This window comes from Neomonachus schauinslandi, chromosome 4, assembly GCF_002201575.2.
Source record: "Neomonachus schauinslandi chromosome 4, ASM220157v2, whole genome shotgun sequence".
NCBI lineage: Eukaryota > Metazoa > Chordata > Mammalia > Carnivora > Phocidae > Neomonachus > Neomonachus schauinslandi.
In genome coordinates, this window is record NC_058406.1 from 7,381,640 (window position 1) to 7,403,722 (window position 22,083).

Sequence of the window (22,083 nt, forward strand, 5' to 3'; positions counted from 1 at the left end):
CCTGGTGTGCAGACCGAGGTTTGAAGAGGTTGGCACGCTGCCCGGGTCTGCTGACCAGTCAAGACAGTATTCACCCTGGGGTGCTCACCCCCTAAAGAGGGGATGAGAGAGCACAGGACAGGTGTTCTGGAAAGAATGGATACCGATCAGCAAAAGACACCCCACAACAGTTTGGCTAAGCTGTGGGCACAGGAAAGCACTGAAATCAAGCCTCAGTCTCAGGGTCTGTAAATGACTCCTCCTTTCACCTCAGAAAAGGACTGTGACATCCACGCATCACGTCAGCTAAGAGAAGGGAATCCTAAAGCTTCGTCCTGACAGTCCCACTCCCGCCGAGATCTGTACTGAGTAGCTTCCTTTTCGGGTAAGCTGTAAATCTGCATTAGGTGAGGTTGGACGCTGGAGGCCACAGACTTGCCAGAGGTCCGCCGACGCGGATTTGCTTCCTGGTCTTGGGACTCTAGTGGCGGTGTGACTTTCTGTAGCTTTGTGTTCTCATCAGCGAAATAGGGCTTATGTGACTGGAAGAGGAAATAGGGAGGACTGTTGTTACGGGTCTTGTCTTTATGGATTTCTATAGCTCTCCAAACTGGGTATATGGGGGATTGGAAGTGGTTGAACTCCATGTGTGCCACGGGCGTCTGTGTCTGGTTCAGGGCTGGAGAGGGCCCCCTGGCCATGGCCTGGCTATTTTGATGTGAAGTTTTCTAGCCAAATTGGAAACTCAACTTGATGTTCATGTAATCGTTTGGAATATTTGCATATTTATGTATGATATGATTTCATTTATTTGAGAGAGACAGAGATAGAGAGCGAGCATGTGTTGGGAGGAGGGGGAGAAGCAGACTCCCCACTGAGCAAGGAGCCCCGATGCAGGGCTCGATCCCAGGACCCTGAGATCATGACCTGAGCCAAAGGCAGACGCTTCACCGACTGAGCCGCCCAGGCGCCCTGTTTATACTTCAGATGAGCAGGCTTACAACACGTTTTTCAGGGCTTGTAACACAGGAGCGGTCAGGCTTTGCGAGGAAGAGCGGACTCCATTTCCTGGGTTCTCTGGAGCTGCCTCTTCCCCACTGTACACTCCACGTGGGGTTTCGCTCCCTCTGGAATATCCACAGTGATGCCGATCATCCTGTGCGATTCCGTCTTTGGGGACAGATGGCAGAAAGGGCTTCTGGAGGGCCCTGTTTTTGTGGGCTGGCTTCCTCAGAGTCCTGGAAGCTCCTCTAAACGTGAACCTATTAACCATTTACCAGATGATGAACCAAATAAAGGAGGAGTGTGTCCTGGTCACATAGATGGGGCAACTTATATTTATGATGTTTGTCGTCGTCTTGTTGCACTGGTTCCTCGAAGCACTTGAAATAAAGGGCTTGTGGTGATGTGTTACTACTGAAATTAACCGGAGTCAGAAAACTTTGAAAGCATCCCTTTCTGCACACACCAGCAGCTGGAATGCGCACTGGCTCGCACACAGACAATACTTTAAAACCTGGATGTCCCAGAAAGGTTACATCAGGACATGCTTCTTCCTTTACTGAATTGTGGAATTTCTGAAGAGCCCCTAGGGATCGTTTAGTCCAGGCTCCCCATCACCTAGGAACTCCGGCAGAATTCTCCAGGGACAGAGCCCGTCTGGTCACGGGACACTCACTGTTAGGTTTCTTCTGTACTTAGAGAAAAGTCTTCCACCCTCTAACTTCTCTCTTGGTCGCATTTGGACCTTTAGAAGGAGCACTCTTTGTTTTTCAAAATAATTCCGGACTGAGTTCCTTTTAATCAAAAGTTCCCATTAGACATCTTTTCAGAAACACGTTCTTGCCTAAGACTTCAGGTTATCAGCTCCCAGAGGGCAGGCTCTGGGCTGGAGAACGTGATGGCTGGTGCCTTGTGCAGTGTGGGGCTCGCGGGAGGCACCCCGAGATACTTGGACCCTGGCATGTAAGATGTGCTGGTGAAATAAGTAGGAGCCCTTGGGTCGCATGGCTCTTGTTGTGGGGGCTCCCACATGTTGTGGTGTACGGCTCTTCTCCTTACCCTGGGGAACAAGGAGAAGGATTGAGGATGTTGTCTTCTTAGCGCTGCCCGACGTGCGTCCTGCCGTGGGTTCCACGTGGTCTGGGTGCTTTACGAGACCTTCTTGGGTCCTCATGACAGCTCTCTGATGGGGGCAGTAGGTACTAATTTTTGTTTTTTATCCCCGTTATACAGATGAGGAAATAGGCCACAGAGAGGCCAGGAGCAAAGCCAGGGTTTTAGTCTTCAGCCCTCTCCTCGAAGGACCAGGACAGGTGGCTTCCTGCTTGAAGGCAGCCAGGAATAAGAGGGCACGTAGGCTTCCTCCACCCATTGTGCCCTCCCTGGCACACTCCCATTGCACTGGAGGCTGTGGGTCCTGCCCCCTGGCTAGGCTCTCCCAGCCCTGCTAGTGTGGGTGGTGTGGGTCCTTTGTAGTTCTGTGTATGCACTAGGTGCTCAGAGTGTCTAAGGAGTCTGTCCAGTAAAATCTGTAAAATATACCAAGGGTATAAGAAACTGGCCGAGCTGCCGTGAATTTCTCATCTGTAAGAATCGCTCCATTTGGGGGGCACCTGGCAGGCTCAGTCGGTAGAGCAGGGGACCATTGATCTCAGGGCTATGAGTTCAAGTCCCATGTTGGGCGTGGAGTCTACTGAATTAAAAAAAGGATCTCCATTTTTAATACCATTTGTGGGAATTTTCTTAGGCAAAAAAAATTATTTTCGTATAGAAAAAAAAGACGAAGCAACATGCAGTAATGAGCCATGATTCTTCAGGCCATGCCCGTTTTGCCTAGAATCTTTACAAGTCTCTGCTGACATGGAATTTAAGATGGAGATTTCCCTTGGGGGAGGGGTGTAAACCAGGACTTTGGAAAACTGAAAGTCAGCCTTCACTTTTGGAGAGAGTGTCCATTCGGTTGCTTAACTTCCACTTGGAACCATGCTGTGGCTCCTGGCCCCGTGTGGCAGGTTTGCGGCCAGTGACTCAGTTTACCGGCTGTCTCAGTTGGATGAAGAGGGTCTGCGCATTTACTTGTGGGATTCTGAAACTGGGACCAGGGAGGGGAAGCCCCGGGGGGGTGGGGGTGGGACACGGAGGAGGACTCCACGCTCCGGACTTCCCAGGAAAGCGGGTCAAGTGCAGGTCATTGAGTAAGAAGTAGCCAGGCCCCTCCGGGCCAGCATCCCCGGGCGCTCCTGAACCTGCCCTCTTGTCTGGGTTTTCAGCCTCCTTGCCTGCGATTTGGTGAGAGCTGGCGGGTGCTCTGAGCACCTCCCTGTACCCCCCGGTCCCCCTTTGTCTCTTCGGCCCACAGCAGATTCCGCCACACCTTACATGGGCAGAATTTCAGCTCCTCATACACCGCTGATTTTATATTGTGTGAAATCACTTGGCTTTGTGCTCGAGGCTTCCTGTCGCCTGTGGGCGTGATCATGAGGAAGAGGGACTCCTTCAGGAGCGAGCGCACTGTCCTCCAAAGTAAGCAAATCCGCTCTAAACTCGGGAAACCATGGTGGCTTTAATGAAGGGTTAACTCCGATCCAAAAGCGCTTTTGTGGGCTGAGGGCTTAGGCAGGTGCATCACTGCTTGAGGATGAGGGAAGTGGGGGTACAGGCTTTTGACAGGGACAGAGACAAAAAAAACCAGCTGCAGGTGGAGCTTAATTAAAATGCCCCCCCACCCCTCCCCTCCGGTCGATGAGACCAAGTGCACAAAACATGGATTTTGGGGCTCCCAAGGATAAGCAGCCCCAGAGCTGGAGAGAAGTGCCGGTCAGCCCGCAGGATGCCGCCGCCCCTCTGCCTGCTCCTACTCCTGCTCTCAGGGGCCGCGGCCACCGCAGCCCTGCCCCTTGAGGGTGGCCTTGCCAGACACGACAGCCAGATGAGTAGTGACGGGGCCGCAGGCTAGCCCACTTTCTGGCTGTCTCGTTCCTTGGCCTTGTTGGCTTGGCTTGCCGGCGGCTCCAGGGCGAGTGTGTGTACGACAGATGGCAGGCAGGGCTGACCTTTGTGGGGTGCCCCCCAGCCACCCCCCTGGCCTGCGATGTCCCTTCTTAGACTGCTGGGTCTTGTTTACCTCCAGTGGTCCCAACAACCTGCAGAGAGCTCCGAAACTCAAGGGGGGAGCTTCCCTGCCGGCGATCTCCCATCTGCTCATCTTTGAAACGTTAAGTGATCATACCAGTCTATCGCAGGGCAATCATGGGGCCGCCAACGGCCTGCGTTCGCCACACATGCTTCTAGAATCTTAATTTATAGGTATGGGACTCTTCTCATTGGCTCAGGTTCATTGACATCGTTACAGTTTCCGTCGTGAGAATTCGTAACTTTGTGAGGTGATTTATTTTTCTTTTTTTTCCATTTTGAAAAAGTTCCAAGAAAGAGTACATAAAGTTGGCCATTAAAAATGGATTTTTCTCTAAAATTACCAGATGAGTTTCAGACAAGTCATTTATCATCAGGTTACTCCTAGAAGGTTTCTAAGGAATTTGAAAGAGGGGAATATCACGTCTCAATCTGATCTGTCTCAAAGAGTAATTTGTGGACATCCAGGAGTCAGACCAGGCACTTGGCGGCAGGGAAAATGATAGATTTCCTGACCTCGTCTAATGAAGGACCTCAGCCAAGATTATGGGCCAAACAGGCCGTTTTTTTCCTTGACTGAAATTTCTTAACTTTTCCTTCTCTAACTAGAACAATTTCATTAAGGTGTTCTCTTAACTTCCTCATTCTTTATTTTATTTTTCTTTTAACTTTCTCATCCTTTTTTTTTTTTTTTAAAGATTTTATTTATTTATTTGAGAGAGACAGCGAGAGAGGGAACACAAGCAGGGGGAGTGGGAGAGGGAGAAACAGGCCTCCTGTGGAGCAGGGAGCCCCATGCGGGGCTCGATCCCAGGACCCCGGGATCATGACCTGAGCCGAAGGCAGATGCTTAATGACTGAGCCACCTGGGTGCCCCACTTTCTCATCCTTTAAATGGAAATGTGATTTATTCTTCTGAAGCATCTTTTTTTTTTTTGAGGAAGGAATTATAGATCTTTTAATGCTGGCTCAACCAGATGGTTGATTATTTTTCTTTCCTTTGTCCTCTGCGTCTTTTTAAAAGCATCTGCAGGAAGTGATAGAAATGAAGAAAAACAGCCTCTTGACTTTCCTGGCTGGGCGGTACCAGTGGGCCTCCCAGGTGGGCGCAGCACCCTTCACAGGAGGGGCAGGTGGGGAGGTGGCCAAGCGGCAGGACATCCCGCCCCCTCAGCGGTCCCTGCAGGAGAAGGCACCTTGCAAGGATTTCTTCTGGAAGACCTTCTCCTCCTGCAAATAAAACTCCACCCCTGATCACTCATGCAAAAGAGTGTAACCATGGATCTGAATAAAATGTATTAACAGCCATGATCTTCTTTGCACAATTGTCTTCTCCTCGTGTAATTTGGAAAGTTTTATTTATTTGTTTATATTTTAAAATATTTTATTTTTAGTAATCTCCACACCCAACGTGGGGCTTGAACTCACAACCCCGAGATCAAGAGTCCCCGTGCTCCACTGACTGAGCCAGCCGGGCGCTCCCCAAAGTGAACATTTTTGAAAAAGATTTTTATGTTTTCTGCTGTAGTGTACCCATTGGGCTTTCTTTTCACTTTAGTTATGTGCTTGGAAGTTCTGCCTTCCAGTTGTCTCCTTTCCTTTGATTTAAAACGATTAAAGGCGACATCTTTAAGAATCCAGAATCCAGAATAACATCTTATTTCAGTTTGTTTTCATAGAAATTGTCTAATTTAAAAAATATTTCCCTCGTATTAAAAGCAAATTTTTAACATTGTGCTCAAAGAGCAAAATGATTATTTCTTGTGTTTTGGCGAAAACCAATTTAAAAACAAATGGCACGCTCTCAAACATGATCTTGTGTTCACATACTCATAAGAATAGTTACATTCAAACCTTCTCTGATAAAATACCCATACTGATTTTCATTAGTAGGTTAATTTTAATTTGTTACAGTTCTTTCATGGATCAGAGCTTCTACGTTTGCGTTGTGAAGAACGAAGTCTGTTTAAAGGCCTTATTTCAAACCAAATACAGAGCAGGGCTGCTGTCGAGCCTGGGCCTGCTTACCTCAACTTTTTAAATTTAATTTTATTTTTTTTGATTTTTTTTTTTTTTTAAAGATTTTATTTATTTATTTGAGAGAGAGAAAGCATCAGGTGGGGAGGGTCAGAGGGAGAAGCAGACTCCCCGCCGAGCAAGGAGCCCGACGCGGGACTCGATCCCAGGACTCCAGGATCATGACCTGAGCCGAAGGCAGTCGCTCAACCAACTGAGCCACCCAGGCGCCCAATTTAATTTTATTTTTTAAGATTTTATTTATTTATTTGACAGAGACACAGCGAGAGAGGGAACACAAGCAAGGGGAGTGGGAGAGGGAGAAGCAGGCTTCCCTGTGAGCAGAGAGCCTGATGCGGGGCTCGATTCCAGGACCCTGAGATCAGGACCTGAGCTGAAGGCAGACGCTTAATGAATGAGCCACCCAGGTGCCCCCTTGCCTCAACTTCTAATTCAGGACTTTCAGGATCGCAGGAAGCAGACTTTGTTCCGTGACAGATGCATATATGTAATTTTTTAATAAAGATTTTATTTATTTAAGACAGAGATAGAGATAGAGCGCATGGACAAGCAGGGGGAGTGGCAGGCAGAAGGAGAAGCAGGCTCCCCCCTGAGCAGGGAGCCCGATGCGGGGCTCGATCCCAGAACTCCAGGATCACAACATGAGCCAAGGGCAGATGCTTAACGAACTGAGCCATCCAAGTGCCTCCACATGCATATATGATTTGATATATTTTCCCATTCCCCAAGAATTTCCACAGAAGGGACAATGAGTGATGGCTACACAGGAGGGGAGTTCCTTTTTCTGTAATACAGGGCCGAGCAGCTGTCAAGCCCCATGCAGACCAGGATTTGGGGTTGCTCCAGTGAAATGAGGAGTGAACAAATCACTCAGTTTCAAAACCCTAATCAAATCTTTAGTTCTCTCCCACAGCACCAAAATCCTTGCTTGATTCCGCATATTGTTTATGGCTCTTGAATGCCAGACTCTGAAGAATACTTCAGGGTGAAGGTGTTTAGATGCTAAACTTTAAAGTTCAGAGATTCATACCTGGAGTTATGGGAAGTTTCTGAGGGTCAGGCCAAATATGGGGAAAACTGGCAAAGGCTGGCTGGAGGAGCATTGTAATCTCTTCTCGGGATACCAGGGGAGAAGGCGCGGAGTATGACTGCTGACCGTTCCGTTCTGTTTTCTGCAGAGCTGAGCTCAGATCCATAATTACTAGCTGAGTAAAGTATAATGTGTTGGAGGACCTTAATAGCATCCAAATTTCCAGACACAGCAGCTTGAAGAGACCAGTAATTGGGTCAGTGCACTGGTGCAAGATGCCGGCCTGGAAGGCCAGCTAACCTTCAGAACTTTGTCTTTTAAGATTTTCCTAGAAGAAAAGCATGCCCCTTGTTTTTCAGTTTCTTTCTTTTTTTTTTTTTAAAGATTTTATTTATTTATTTGACAGACAAAGATAGTGAGAGAGGAAACACAGGCAGGGGGAGCGGGAGAGGGAGAAGCAGGCTCCCCGCGGAGCAGGGAGCCCGATGTGGGGCTCGATCCCAGGACCCTGGGATCATGACCTGAGCCGAAGGCAGACGCTTAACCGACTGAGCCACCCAGGCACCCCTCAATTGGGGTCATACATACACAGTCCTTAGGACTGGGGACTTATAACTTTGAACTAAGTAATATCTGAAGGATAATGAGGCTATGCTAATGAGACTGGCAGGAAATCTGTCACGTCTAAGTTTACCTGAGTTCAGGGGGCTGAATAGAATGTTAACTGGCATCAACTGCAGGGTAGACTAGATTAATATGTTCATGATGAATACATTAGGGTGAAATGGGTATATTAGGGTAATTTTCTACCATCAGGTTTTGGGTAGACTTTTCTCAAAGTATACCTTTCTGTAGTTCAATATAGGCAAGTGTGTAGATGTGGTCATCAGCACCAGGACAACTTGTAATTCATTCTTGTGCATTTCTTTTTTTAAAGATTTATTAATTTATTTGAGAGAGAGAGAAGCACACAGGAGCAGGGGGAGGGGCAGAGGGGGAGAGAGAGAATCTCAAGCAGACTCCACGCAGTGTGCAGAGCCCGATGTAGGGCTTGATCCCACAACCCTGAGATCATGACTTGAGCTGAAATCAAGAGTTGGACGTTCAACTGACTGAGCCACCCAGGCGCCACTCTTGCATTTATTTCTAATATTTGGCACCAGAATGGATCCTTAACTACTGGGGAAGAATTGAGTGTGACATAAACATTCGACAGAAATCCTTCATAGTATTCATATTTCAGGACTGTTGGCAAACCATTCTAGGCTTTAGGAAACTCAGAGCAGTAGGCTCATGGGAGACACTTAAAGACCTTGATTTAACAGCACCTGCTGAAGGGATCACCCACATCTTAGTAGCAGCTTCTTCAGTAGAGCTATGGATTCCATTTTTAAAAAGTTTATTTAAATCATCTCTACACCCAATGTGGGGCTCCAACTCTTGAGATCAAGAGTCACACGCTCTTCCAACTGAGGCAGCCAGGAGCCCCTAGGTTCCGTTTTGAACAAATCAGAAGAGGAAAACTCAGGTAGGTATTAAAAAGAAGGAAATTTTTGGTGTTTAGACGAGAAAGGAAAAGGCAAAGGGCAGCTGGGCTACCCACTATTTCTAGCTTGTCATAACCCTAATAAAAGTAACGCTAATTTATCTTTTCCACTTATAATTAGTTAAGTGATCAAAAATATAGGTGCTTGTCTTATTAAAATAATTATAACTGGGGAAAAGCTAGATTTTTGGTGATAGTTCTTGGAACATGGTATTGGGAAATATTGAGGAAAATCCAGTATCTATTCATTAACCTGTTGGTTCACTTCCTTGTAATTGCCAAGTGTGTTCTTTTTAAAAAAGATTTCATTTTCAAGTAATCCCTACACCCAGCACAGGGGTTGAACTCACAACCCTGAGATCCAGAGTCCCATGTTCTCTACCAAAGGAGCCAGCCGGGCGCCCCTGCAAAGTGTGTTCTGATGTAGTTTGAGCAAACAGTGAACTCTGAGGTTCTGCAATCTGAAAATTCAATGCATTTCCTGGGAACGAGTCTATCCCCCTTGTTGGAGGCCTTCCAGCGGGACAGAGGACCCCACTGTCAGAGGACTCAGGCAGTGGCTGGGTGTTCAGAACACATCACTTACAAAGTCCTTAAACACTTCAGGTAATACAAGACACAGCAAGATAATTAAAGGCAAAATGTTACAAATAAAATAGAATGGAGAAAAAACCCTGAAGGCCAAAAGAAAAAATTGAGTGGATGGCTAAGAAATAAAACAGCTAAGCAATCTGGTTAGAAAAGTCACATTAATCATTTTTGTAATTAATGCAGGTTTTCTTTTCCCAGACTACTATTATTTTATCCCTTTCTCTCTGGAAAATGAAAAACCCATTAGTTTTTTTTCCTTTTGCTTTTCCCCAGAAATTAAAGGTTGGTAAGTGGTAATTAGCACAGCTCCTGTCAAAGCCAATTGCCTAATGGGGACCGACATTTGACTTGAGTTGAAAGAATGGAATATGGCTAATGCGGAGTTCATTAGTCCCAGCTGCTTCCTTTGACATTCTTTTCTCCTACCGTAAGAACAGGCTGCCCTGCTCACTCTCTCCTATTTTTAGACATATTGCTGTGCTGCTACGTTTCTATTCTGGAAGGCCTGGAGGCACAGTGGCTCAGGGAGGGTAAATGGCACCAGGGGCAATATAATGTGTTTGCAGCCTCACATGTTACGCATTTTGGGCCCAAGTCTGCAGACTAACGTCTTTGTCTCATAGACCCATAGATAGGGGCCTCATACAGCTCTGTCTCTGCACCCCTCCCCCCCCCCCCCCCCCCGGGGGGATAAGGGAAACGGCTCTCCTGCCCGGGCTAGGTACTGGCCTCCTCCTCGGACACTACATTTAACCCTTTCATCCATGGGCTTGGCTCCCTCCAAGCCCACAGTACTTTCTCCATTATTCTATGCAGCCAAGATGTTTGGTGGATCAGTTTCTAGTAGAGCATACCAACACCAACACCCAGGCCAGCCAACTAAAGCCCTCCTGTGTAACTGACAGACATAATTCGAGACAGTATTTTTAATTCAGTAGGGCAAAGATGGAGATGTTGATAGAACTGGTGAGTAGAGGTACCATTCTGTTTCTGGAATCCAGGCTTCCTTTACCACTGGGCTAACTGTACAGTGTTCACGGGGCTATTTGCTTCTCTTATACCACCAGCACTGTGCCTGCAGTAAGAAATCTTTCGGCAATTATGTTGTAGACACAGGAGGTCTTTTCCAGTTTGAGTTGACTCTAACTTATTATGTTGGTGTAACAAAACCAGTGATCTGGATGTAGAAGGAAGAGTGTGTGGACCGAAGAGAAAACACACGTAAGTGGGAAGATCACTGGGAACCCGGGTGGCTCAGTCGTTAAGCATCTGCCTTCGGCTCAGGTCATGATCCTGGGGTTCTGGGATCGAGCCCCACATTGGGCTCCCTGACTGGCAGGGAGTCTGCTTTTCCCTCTGCCCCTCTTCCCCGCTTGTGCACGTGCTCTCTCTCTCTCTAATAAATAAAAAAAACCTTTAAAAAAATAAGTGGGAAGAGCACTGGAATTAGAACCAGGATCCTGGTGACATGGGGCAAATCTCTGCACCTCTCTGAGCACAGCTTCACTCATGTGTGTGAGATGACAAGCCACACCCTGGCCAGCTCACTCAGTTTTCTGAGGCTCCAGGATGGTAAGTGCTAGCCCAGAACAGACTGCAACCTGCTAGAAAAATCCCCACCTGGCACTAGTGCCCCTGCAGGGGCATTCTGAAAGTGTGTGGGGATGTTTTCAGTTGTCTCGGGGCCTGCAGACTGCCATTGTCATTGAACGGGTAGGGGGAGGCGGGGGACGCCAGTCCTTCCTGCCGCGTACAGGATGATTCTGCATAATGAAGAATCGGCCCATATCCTGCAATCCTGCATGGCTTTTGAATGTCATGCTGGACATTCATCTGGATGAAAATCTGTTCCAAATAAGAGCACAAAACCCAAAGACCAAGTTTGTACAGAAACAGGAAGTATGTAAACCAGAAGGCTCTGCTTTGCACCCAGAGACTCACAGTCATATCACATGGAGATCAATTTAATGACCTTTCATCCCCCCTGCTGATAAAACATATTAGAAAACTGGAAACAGTCTCACAGTGGTAACAGATATAATTTCACAATTAGAAATGGCGAATTACACTCTCCATATGTCCCTGTGGTCTGCAAACTTAATATGCGCCTTTACACAAACAAAAAAACTCATTAACTTGAGACACAAGTTTGTGGCCATACATCAACTCTGTTCTATCACCTTCTCAACCATCATTTGTGTTTAAAAGTCTGCAGTTCTGGCTTCAGAACAAGGATAGTGAGTATGAAATGCGACAATTTCTTTTCACTGTCCTTGACAATTTCTTTCAAACAGAGAACCTAAGAAGGTGTCATCAGAAGAGGCGGGGTACTGTTGATGCAGCCTCGTCATTCAAAACAGGTGGAAGGGCTCTTCTGGAAGGGACAGGAGGCTGGTTTCCCAGCCTGTTCCGGGAGAACATGCTGTAAGGCAGGGAGGCCAGTAGGAAGGCCACAGCTCGGGGAATTAGGCTGACGGTATTTACTGCGAATAAGAACAAGGTCGTAGGCTTTCCAGCGGCGGCTATGTGGGCTCTTGTTTGGCTCGCTTGGGCTCCCGCGGTTCTCTGGACAGTGAGCTCTTCCTTGCTGACACGCTCCGGAGAGAACGCAGGCTCTGCACCTGCTGGAGACGCAGGCTGAGCTCCTGGTGACAGGCCTGCTGCAGTGTTTCTGTCTTCTTTAGTCCCCAGCTCAAGGCAACAGCGAGCGCTTTGGGGTCTTCCTTGGTGACCAACTGCGGCAAGAATAAGAACCACTGAGAACCACGACCTCTGCTCTCCTCACCTGCTGCTCTCAGGCTCCTGGGTTTTTTTTTTTTTTTTTTAAAGATTTTATTTATTTATTTGAGAGAGAGAGAATGAGAGAGAGCACATGAGAGGGGGGAGGGGCAGAGGGAGAAGCAGACTCCTTGCTGAGCAGGGAGCCTGATGCGGGACTCGATCCCGGGACTCCAGGATCATGACCTGAGCCGAAGGCAGTTGCTTAACCAACTGAGCCACCCAGGCGCCCTCCTGGAGGTTTCTTTAGGGGAGCAGGACCAGGCAGTACCAGCTTATGTTATGTCCTGGTGCTGAAATGCCAGAGTTCTTTCGCATTCAGCGGCCACGGGCCTTTCCTTACCCTCCAATACTGCCAGGAAAGGACCTCTGGAAAGTCAAGTCCTCCACTTACAGGAAATGTAGCCCAGTCCAAGTCAACAGGTTTCCTCCCTCCCAGTGACACTGGGGAGGTGCTTTGGACAGGGACAAAGATGAAGAATGAGAAGTGGCGCCCACTCTGATGGATTCTGCATCAGGCTTCTGGTTCCCTGGCCATGGAGCCAGCACGAGAGGACCCGCTCAGGCGTGCCTTTCACCATGATCGTGTATGTGCCTCATTGACTACGGATCTTCCTCAAGGGCTGACAGAACCAGAAGCTTGAGCCCTGCCTTGCCTCCCTGTCAGGTTTTGCTATTCCATAACCTGCTGTGCCCCAGAGAATAATGTTTGACGATCTGAGGGGGTGCACCCCGTTTTGTTCAAGCCGTTTTGATATAGATTAAATGAGATGTTTTGCATATAAGAGGCAAGTGGGCAGCTGTGAGTCAGGGTCTGAAGAGGTGAAAAGCACTCTTGCACGCGCCTCCGCAGGGCAACACTGCACCCCCGGGGGGAGTGGCTCGTGCAGCTCAGGGTCCCTGGGTCTTGCCCACCTCCAAATCCTGACTAGACAGACTCAGCTCTGGGGCCGGCTTCTCCTTCAGCGCAGTAAGGACCTGGCCGGTAAGGGTGATTTCGGAGGTGCTCTCGCGGTTACTCCCCGCGTCCACTGCATCCATCTTGTCACTGAAGCTGGCGCCGGCCTCTGCAAAGTGGACGTGAGACGGAGATGGCCCTCGCTGTGAGCACACCGCCGCACACACAGCCCTCCGTCAGGCAGGACAGAATTGTGTGATCTCAAGACTCCATCAGCTGCGGCTCCCCCCCTTGTTTGATCCCATTATAAACCATGGTTCTCTCCCCAGGAAAGGCTCTCCAGGCCCTCGGCCCTCAGGGTGACTCCCCTGGCCAGTGAGTCCTACCTTGCTGCTTTGACAAGATGCTGCCCTCCTTCTCCAAAGCCTGGAGGTAAAGCTCCAAGAGCTCCTTGGACTGACGGGCTTCCTCCCTCTGGTCAAGTACTTGCTGGAGGGTGTTCTGGAGCCCCTGCACCGTGACGCAACTTTGGCATAGTTCCTGAGCCAGGTCTGAACATGGAACGTCAATGAGCACCTAACAAGCAAATGCAGACTTTAACAAACCTAAAAATCTTTCAAAACACAATGGCCCTGACCCGTCCATGGCAGGCTCCCTCCTCCCTTCAGCAATCCCTGTCCTTGCCGCCTCTAGGGAACCTGCCCATGTTTGCCCACTACACTTCTGGGAACTTATTCTATGGACAAGCATGTGTGTGAGATGACACTGATCTAAGTTTTTTGTTGCACTGTCCGGGCCAGCAGGACTGATGTCAACCCAAAGATCCACCAGTGAGGGGGCAACTCCTTAAATAAGTCATGGTACACACACAAAAGGGAATACTATGCAGTAGTAAAAAAGAACAAGTGTCTTTTATATACTGATCTAGACTACTCTCCAAGTATTTTTTTATAAAAGATTTATTTATTTATTTTAGAGAGAGAGAGAGCACACGTGTGCACATGAGCGGTGGTGGGGGGCAGAGAGGGAGGGAGAAAGAATCTCCATCAGCCTCCCTGTGAGCATGGAGCCTGTAGCAGGCTCAATCTCACGACCCTGAGATCACGACCTGAGCCAAAATCAGGAGTCAGAGGCTTGACCAACTGAGCGACCCAGGCAAATATTTCTTTAAAAAAGAGTAGATATGCTTCCATTTGTGTAATATAGGGGAGGAGAAAATATATTTGTATTTGCTGGTATATAAAATTTAGAATGGGAATTTGAGAGATTCGTTATCTCTGGGAAGGGAAACCTGGTGGCTAGGTGCAGAAGTCAGATTTTTCATGTATATCCTCTCCCCTCCTCGAAAAGCTTTATGGAGATAAAATTCACACACCACATGATTCACTCATATGAAGTGTACACCTAGGTGGGTGTAGTTCATTCGCAGAGTTGTGCAGTCATCGCCACGATCCAGTTTAGAACATCTTCACCGCCCCAAAAAGAACTGTACCTATTAGCAGTTACTCCCTATTTCTTCTCAAAGTTCCCCCAATCCCAGCCCTAGGCAGCCACTCACCTACCTTCTATCTCTATGGATTTGCCTATTCTGGCCACTTCATATAAATGTAACAAAAAAAGCCGTGGCTTTTCACGTCTGGCTTCTCTCACTTAGCACAGTATTTTGAAGGCTTATCTATGTCACAGTGTGTGTTAATCCTTCATTCCTTTTAAGGGCTGAATAATATTCCACTGTGTGGATAGACCACGTTTTATTTACCCATTCATTAGTTCATGGATGTTTGGGTTGGTTTCACTTTTTGGCTACCAGGGTATCTTTCTATACCTCTCAGATTTTGAGCCATGTGAATGTATTCATATTATTCAAATATATAAGTTTAAAAAATTACCAAAAAGCCACCTCCTTGAAGGGGCCTCCCTTGACCTCCCGACCTAGACTACTAGCCCTGCCATTCTTGGCACACTGCCCCACCTGCTACCCATCTAAGACGCTCCCCTCCGTCAGAATTCTGTGTCTGGCTTGCTCACCACCGTACCCCCTGGACAGAACCCTGCCAGGCACAGGGCAGGGGCTCAAGAAATATTTTTTGGAATTAACACGTACTATTTTTATCCCAATTTTACTGGACAGGAAACGTAGGCAAACTGGCTACATCTGACTGGCTCAAAGTCATATCGATGGAGCTGGGATTTAATTCGGCTCCGCCCGATTCCACATTCTTTGGCACTACATCCTTAACAACCCCCCATCCCCCTCCACCCCCACCTCCCCAGTGGGCCTAAAGAGGTCTAGGTGGGGCCTAGGCATCTGTATTTTCTTTCCTTTTTTCAGAGATTTTATTTATTTATTTTGAGAGAGCGAGAGAGCAGGGGGAGGAGCAGAGGGAGAGAGAGAATCTCAAGCAGATCCCATGCTGAACACAGAGCCTGATTCAGGGCTCGATCTCACCACCCCGAGATCATGACCTGGCCAAAATCAAGAGTCAGACACTTAACTGACTGCATCCCCCAGGCGCCCCTGGGCATCTGTATTTTCTACTCTAGGTGCGAGAATTAGAAAATGAAAGAGTCTTGGTTGTCACCAAAGCATTGTTTGAAAATTAAGAAATAATGAGATTATTGTGGCAAGACACATGAAAACTAAGGGGCTGGGGGCGGCAGAGGCCAGATGAGCGTGGCTGTGGGTTGTGGAGGGGGCTTACCTGGAGGTCTTCTTCGGACAGGAGGATGATGCTGGATAGATCTTCTTTCAGCTGCCTGGCCACATTCTTCCACTTCAGCCCTGACCCACTGTCTGTTTCATCCACATCAAAGGACTCTTGGGTAATCCAAGCTGTGCCTCCATCTGACATGAGAAGAAGAAGCCAGTCACAGGGTAACCTGAGGTGCTGTGTTCACCTCCTCCTCTAACACACAGGCCTTGGACTGGCCATTTAGGATAATTTCAGTGGTGAAGGAAGAGCCTTTCCTCAGGGATTCATGAGGAAGCCAATCCTCATCTAGGACCTACATTTTCCCTTCTCTTCCACCCTCGATTTATTTCTGTGTGAAACTGCTCTGTAACCTTCTTACAGAAAGAAGCCACTTTATTTAAAAAAAATTTTTTTTTTTAAAGATTTTATTTATTTATTTGAGAGAGAGAATGAGATAAAGCGAGCATGAGAGGGGGGAAGGTCAGAGGGAGAAGGAGACTCCCTGCCGAGCAGGGAGCCCGATGCGGGACTCGATCCCGGGACTCCAGGATCATGACCTGAGCCGAAGGCAGTCGCTTAACCAACTGAGCCACCCAGGCGCCCAAGAAAGAGGCCACTTTAAACCTGATGCATGGTCATGCACACCCAGGATCCTACCACACTTCCCTTTAGGTGAGTTGTTGTGTCTCTGTGTTCCATTTCTGTATACAAAAACATTCATTGTCACCAGCACTTCTCCTGTGCTTGGGGATTCGTCTTATCCTTGACTGGAGGAGCTGTTGCCACTGTTTGCTGTCCCCGTACTTTGGAGTACAAAGGTGGCTGGTAGAGGTACTGCTGAAGGGTGAATTCCTCAATTTAGTGGCATGGGGACTGTCTTCAATGGGGACACTTTTTTATTTTTTAGCCTTTGGTCCTTGCTCATCCATATTAGTTCCCTTTGTATCTCCAGTAATGATGATGGTGTAACATTTACCGAGCCCTTTCTGTGTGTCAGGCAAGATCTAAATGCTTTTTATCAGTGGTTCTCAACTGAGAGTGATTTTGCCTCCCCTTAGAAGACATTTGACAATGTCTGGAGGCATTTTTGGTTGTCACAACTGGGGTAAAGAGGTACTACTGGCATCTAGTGGGCAAAGGCTGAGGTTGCTGCTAAATATCCTGCAATGGATGGGACAGCCCCCACAACAAAGAATTCTCCAGCACGAAATGTCAATAGTATTGTCAAGAAACCCTGGTTTGATATATATTATGTCCTATCAGCCCTACAACACCCTAGGAGAGAAAGGTACTATAATTATTACCTCAGTAAGGTGCTAAGAAGTTAGGTAACTTGCCTAAGGTCACATGGCTAGTAAATGATAGTCTGGAGTGAAACCAGGCAGCTTGACTCTGCCTGTGGCACTGATCTCTCTGTCATGCTGCATTTTAGTTACTGTTGGTCTGTGAGTTATTTGAGAACTGGACCCGCGTCTCACTCATCTTTACCCGAAGACTCAGCATCACGCCTTGGCATGCAGAAGGTGCTCAGTAAATGTTGGCTACATAGATGCTGAACCAGACAAATGGCGACCAGGACCTATGCGGTAAAATGAATCATGGTGGATGCTGTATCGCATAGATGACTTTATATGTGGCCAGAGTTTCTTACCTGAATTGCTGTATGTCCACTTCTCATTACTGGCCAACACTACAAACTTAGTATTAGAAGGTAGGCACAGGAAGTAATCGTCATCATCCACGATGGTGCCATCCTCTGCCAGGACCAGGGTGACTGGTGTCAGGGACTTATCAATGGCCAGAATGTCACAGGCTGAGAGGAATAAAATATTTGGCAGTTGACAAATATCCATAAGGAAATTACATCTGTCCCCGTACCCACTATATATATGCTCCCAGAGCATAGCAGAATTTCTGGTAGTTAACAGTAAGTACGATAACAACTCCAACTACTAGCACTAATATACCACTTCCCACATGCCTGGTACTAAGTACCTTTTGTATACATTATTCCCCTAAAAATCCTATAAGGTATGTACAATTGTTATTCCCATTTTACAGATGTCAAACCCAAGGCTCAGGGAGGTTAAGTAACTTGTCCAAAGTCACACAGTAAGTGTCAGAGCTGAGATTTAAACCCTGACTCCTGAAAAACTTTCCTCCAGCTGCTCTACCTCCACATTAGAAGGCCCTTGCATCTTTACTTGGATGAAAAACAAACCAAAGTCTGATTTGATTCCTTGTGAGCAAGCAGTCTTTCATTCATTTACTCAGTGGTCATCTTAAATTCTCCTGTGTCAAATGTTGAAAGAAAGAAAAGAAAAGGACAGAAAAAAGGAAATGCTTTGTGTTCTTTGAAGCATCGTTCTCTGCAGCTTTTCTAATCTATAGGAAGGCACAAGAGAAGCAAAAGTTTGTATTGGTAGCTTCTCATCTTTATTGTCAAAGGGCAAAAGTCTTGTCCAGGGCAGATCTGTACCATCCCATTTAGTGATGACAAAGCCTAAAATGCGAATGGGATGAGAGTGAGCAGCAAAGTAGCCACAAGACTAGGTATATGGTTGGGCAATGTTATCCAGCACCCAAATAGAACAGCAAGCCTTCCAAAGGCTGAGCTCCAGAGAACATAAACACTTACACAAGCTTCTGTGCCAAGTGCATCCAGCCGATGCACTCAAGGGGAACTAAAACTTAAGTACCCTAATGCCAAGGGAAAATATGTGAATGTTGATATGGCAAAAACGATCTCACTAAAGCATTTATAATGTTTTGGCTGCTCCTGAGTCTCTGAAAGATTTCTGTCTGGTATCTTTTGGGTCGTGGTGACTCTGAGAGGAAGCACTGAACCCGGACACCCCCTTTGACTACATTCCCGGGCCCGCTCCGCTCACACTTTAACCAGTAGAACTTCCGTGGATAAACAATTTATTGCTACCGGCTCATAATACTTGTAAGTCATGTAAATATATCATCTGCTTTGAGAGTCCCAACAATCCTGTAAAGCAGGGCTGCAAATATTATACCCATTTTGCCGATGAGAAAACTGAGGGTCGCGGGCTGCTTAAGTGCAAGGTCAAGCAGCTAGTAAGTGTGGGGCCGGGACTCTGAACTCTGGTCACTCACAGCACCTGCTCCTTGTCTGGAACTCCAGAATGGTCGGCTCCCTCTTCGCCGCACAAGTGCCTGAGAGAACTGACGGTGAAAAGGCGCTCCCACCCGGCCGGGGGCTCAGCCGGGGGCGCCGGTATCACCGTACGGAGCCCGGGCAGCTGGGTCTGGTCCAAGGTCAGTGATTTTAGGCGAGACACCTAAGTCGAGTCGGTCTTAATTTGCGTATTGATTCCCGTCTACCTTCCCACCATTAGGAGTCTCACACGAGATAATCGCTATGCCCACGTCGGTTATTTCCGTCCCAAGTCGCTCCTGCTGACCCCACCTTGCCCCTGCCAGACATCCTCACCCGGCCCGGCTCCCCGCAGCCCCGGCCCGGGCCCCCACAGCCTCCGCCCGCGTCCCGTGCCCACCCTTGCTCCTCAGCTGCTCGAGGCAGGAGGCCGCCACGCCATGCTGCTCGCGGCTGTGGTTGCGGCGCAGCAGACACGGCTTCAGAGCCTCGGTCTCAGTCTCGGCCTCCCCGACCACCTCCATCCTCTTCAGGGTGGGACTCCGGGAAATCAGGGAGGCTCAGCGCGGCCCCCTCCCCCCCACCCACGGCGTGCCGGGAGATGTAGTTCTCTTTGTGGCAAATCACGCGTGGGACCAAGGCACGCCGGGAGTTGTAGTTCTGGTTGCCGCTAATCACGTATGGCTCCGGGGGCATGCCGGGAGCTGTAGTGTCTGGGTTCGAAGCCGACTTCGTTATGTTGCTCAATACGGCCCAGGGGGGTGTTTTTCTACTTTGTATTTAGGAGTTTCAGTAGCGGGATCAAAATGAGGTCAATAGGGATTTATTTTGCATTATGAAAGACACGCATATACACTCCCTTGGGTTTTTAGAGCACTCTTGTTTACATATATAGATGCATAATATTAATACTTAGATGAAACAGTCTGTCATTGTACTGTATTAATTTGTTTTCCCTCTCCAAACTGAAAAGATCTGTAAGATGTCCCAACCCTCAGGATAATCTGAAGGAAGTCAATTTTAAAAATTGATGAGTGTAGTTTTCAGTCCTGCTGAAAATGTAACAGAGAAGCATAAGATACTCGCACATTTCCACCAGTTCGATTCCCTGCTTTAGCTGTGCAAATTGGGTTGGGATCCCGGAACAAAATGCTTACATAACTAGATTAAACATTAAGGTCTCAAAGAAATCAGAGGGGAAAGGGAAAATGCGAACAACATCACTGTTTGAGATTGTCCAGATGCTGCTTGGCAATAAATTCATCTTCGTTCTAATACTGCTACCTACCCCCTCTGAAAAAATTTAACATTAAAATAATAAGAAGAAAATCAAAATGGTTCCTCGCTTAAAAGGTGAGGGCATATTATGTAAACGAGAAATAGCCCATATTCATACAGTCTCTTTCGTATTTTTTTTATAAGAAAATAAGATGCTATCTCATAAGAAAAGGGTAGGCATTTAAAACAGTGTTTGGTAGGGGGAATTGTTACTTGAGGCAACCCTTTTGAATACTCCATGATCAATCAAAACCCAACTGCAATACAAACTGACCGGTAGTTCTAATACATGCAATCATTTCGTGTAATTTTATACTTAGCTTAAAATCTAACAACTCAACTACTGTAAAGTAAGAATGTGGAAGCCTCTCCAAAAAGCCCCGTTCAGTGTCCTCCTAATAGATCTGCAAACCGTTTCAGACTCTTATCTCCAAGATGCTGTAATTGTGTGTGCAGGAGGTGAGTCTTGGATCTTTTTATTTCTAGCGACTACCAAAGTGCCTGGCAAATAGTAGGTACTCAACAAATGGTACTGAACTGAACCATTAATTAATTAATTTCCAAGTTTCTTCCCATTCATTTATTAAAGACTTAGCGAGTCCCTGCCTGTGCCCAAGGCCCCTTGGGGATGGGCAGAGATTTAACTCAATGAGAATAATACACATCTAAAAATGCAAAAAGGACGGACTTAGGATCTTCCTGGCCAGCGGAGACCTAATGGCAATAATGCGAGGTGACCCAGACGTGGGTGTTCGCTCTCCTCCCTGCGTGCCCGCCATCGACCGGCTCCGTTCCGGCTACCTTGGTCTGGGCGGGTGAGCGAGCGCGAGGGCGCTTGGGAGACGCCTCGCCCAGCGGCGATAGATTAGTTAGGCCTCAGAAAGATGGCGTCCTCGGAGCAGGCAGAGCAGCCGAGCCAGGTAAGGGGAGTGGGACTGCTCCGCCGTAGTGGCGGGGACCCTGGCTGGAGGGGGCGCTCGGCGTGCGGCTGGAAGCCGGGCGGGGTCCCTGAGCCTCCGCAGCTGGTGGCCCCGACCTCTTGCCCCCTCCTGGGCCCCGCCCCTCCTCAGGTCCTCGCCACCCGGCCCCTCCCCCGGTGACCCCTCTTAGACCACATTGCCGAGCCTGGGCTCCGGGGCGCCCGCGGGCCCCCACTTTCAGCCTGAGGCCCCTCGGGCCCCACTTGCGCTTGGCCGGGACGGTGGCAGGACCCTTGAGAAGCCTTCAGCCTTGAGCTGTAAGGGCCCCTGCTTGAGGAGAGAGGGGTGAGAGGCTCGAACGTTCTCAGTTGTCCCCTCCCAGGAGGGCCCTGAATCCATCAGGGTTCCCACTCTCCCACAGCCTCAGCCTCGCTGAAGTGGCCCCACTGCCAGCCTCTTCGTCACCTTTGCGCTTTCCTGCCAAATTGGAGGGTCGGAAATGTACTCGGATCCTCTCAGTGCGTTGGTAGGAAGGGGTCTCACTTGTAAACAACAGACGCCACCAGGCTTTTGGTTGAGGATCCGTCCTTGCTTCCCAGAGTTTGGTTTTCTCGGCCAGAGGACTCCGCTCTAGCTTTTCAGCCAAATCCCATTCCATTAAGGGGACCTTGAGGACCAGTGGTCTTGCCTGTATGTCTGCTGTCAGGAAGCAGTGGATGATAAGGCCTATGAAAGGATTTGAAATTCAAAGGTGGGGTGGGCTGGGGTGAGGTGGATGGGGTAAGCGGTACCTTGCATTTACTGAGGGTGTGCTGTCATGCTGGGGGCAAATTAACGTTAACTATCTCCTTTAGTGCTCATTATGACCTTTATGAAAATCAGGCTATTAACTGCCATTTCACAGAAGTGGATGCTAAAGGTCTGTAACATGCCCTAAATCATGTATCTGATTGGGTCTGGATTTAAACCCAGATGTGTGTGGCTAGTTAGCCACACATGCTTAAATTTAGTTAGGATTAGAGAGAGGAAGAAGAAAATGGTTCCAGTCTGGACTTCCATCATTCACCTCTCACCT

At 48.0% G+C, this 22,083-nt stretch overlaps 3 protein-coding genes across 5 annotated transcripts in view; 2 read left to right on the plus strand and 1 right to left on the minus strand.

The window, feature by feature from the left end:
- Window positions 1-3,811: 3,811 nt before the first annotated feature.
- On the plus strand, window positions 3,812-5,353 carry LOC110575354 (cortistatin-like). The gene is made up of 2 exons (XM_021684369.1): window positions 3,812-3,908; window positions 5,136-5,353. Exons 1-2 carry the CDS (start codon window positions 3,812-3,814, stop codon window positions 5,351-5,353), a joined length of 315 nt encoding a protein of 104 aa, XP_021540044.1.
- A 5,917-nt stretch (window positions 5,354-11,270) lies between these two features.
- Window positions 11,271-19,383, minus strand: DFFA (DNA fragmentation factor subunit alpha). 3 transcript variants are annotated; one of them, XM_021684030.1, is made up of 6 exons: window positions 19,211-19,383; window positions 17,338-17,499; window positions 15,696-15,838; window positions 13,380-13,569; window positions 11,752-12,052; window positions 11,271-11,712 (listed from the first exon to the last, which is right to left on the minus strand). In XM_021684030.1, exons 1-6 carry the CDS (start codon window positions 19,332-19,334, stop codon window positions 11,631-11,633), a joined length of 1,002 nt encoding a protein of 333 aa, XP_021539705.1. In that variant the 5' UTR covers window positions 19,335-19,383; the 3' UTR covers window positions 11,271-11,630. The 3 variants fall into 3 exon arrangements, with proteins under 3 accessions (XP_021539705.1, XP_021539706.1, XP_021539703.1); XM_021684031.1 differs by adding an exon at window positions 13,011-13,162 and having other exon boundaries at window positions 11,271-12,052; XM_021684028.1 differs by having other exon boundaries at window positions 11,271-12,052.
- Window positions 19,384-20,923: 1,540 nt separating this feature from the next.
- The window catches only part of PEX14 (peroxisomal biogenesis factor 14), a 139,431-nt gene continuing 138,271 nt past the window's right edge, over window positions 20,924-22,083 (plus strand). The window contains exon 1 of the mRNA XM_021683426.1: window positions 20,924-21,008. Coding sequence (XP_021539101.1) covers window positions 20,973-21,008 — 36 coding nt within the window. The 5' untranslated portion in view covers window positions 20,924-20,972. The remainder of the gene's footprint in view (window positions 21,009-22,083) is intronic.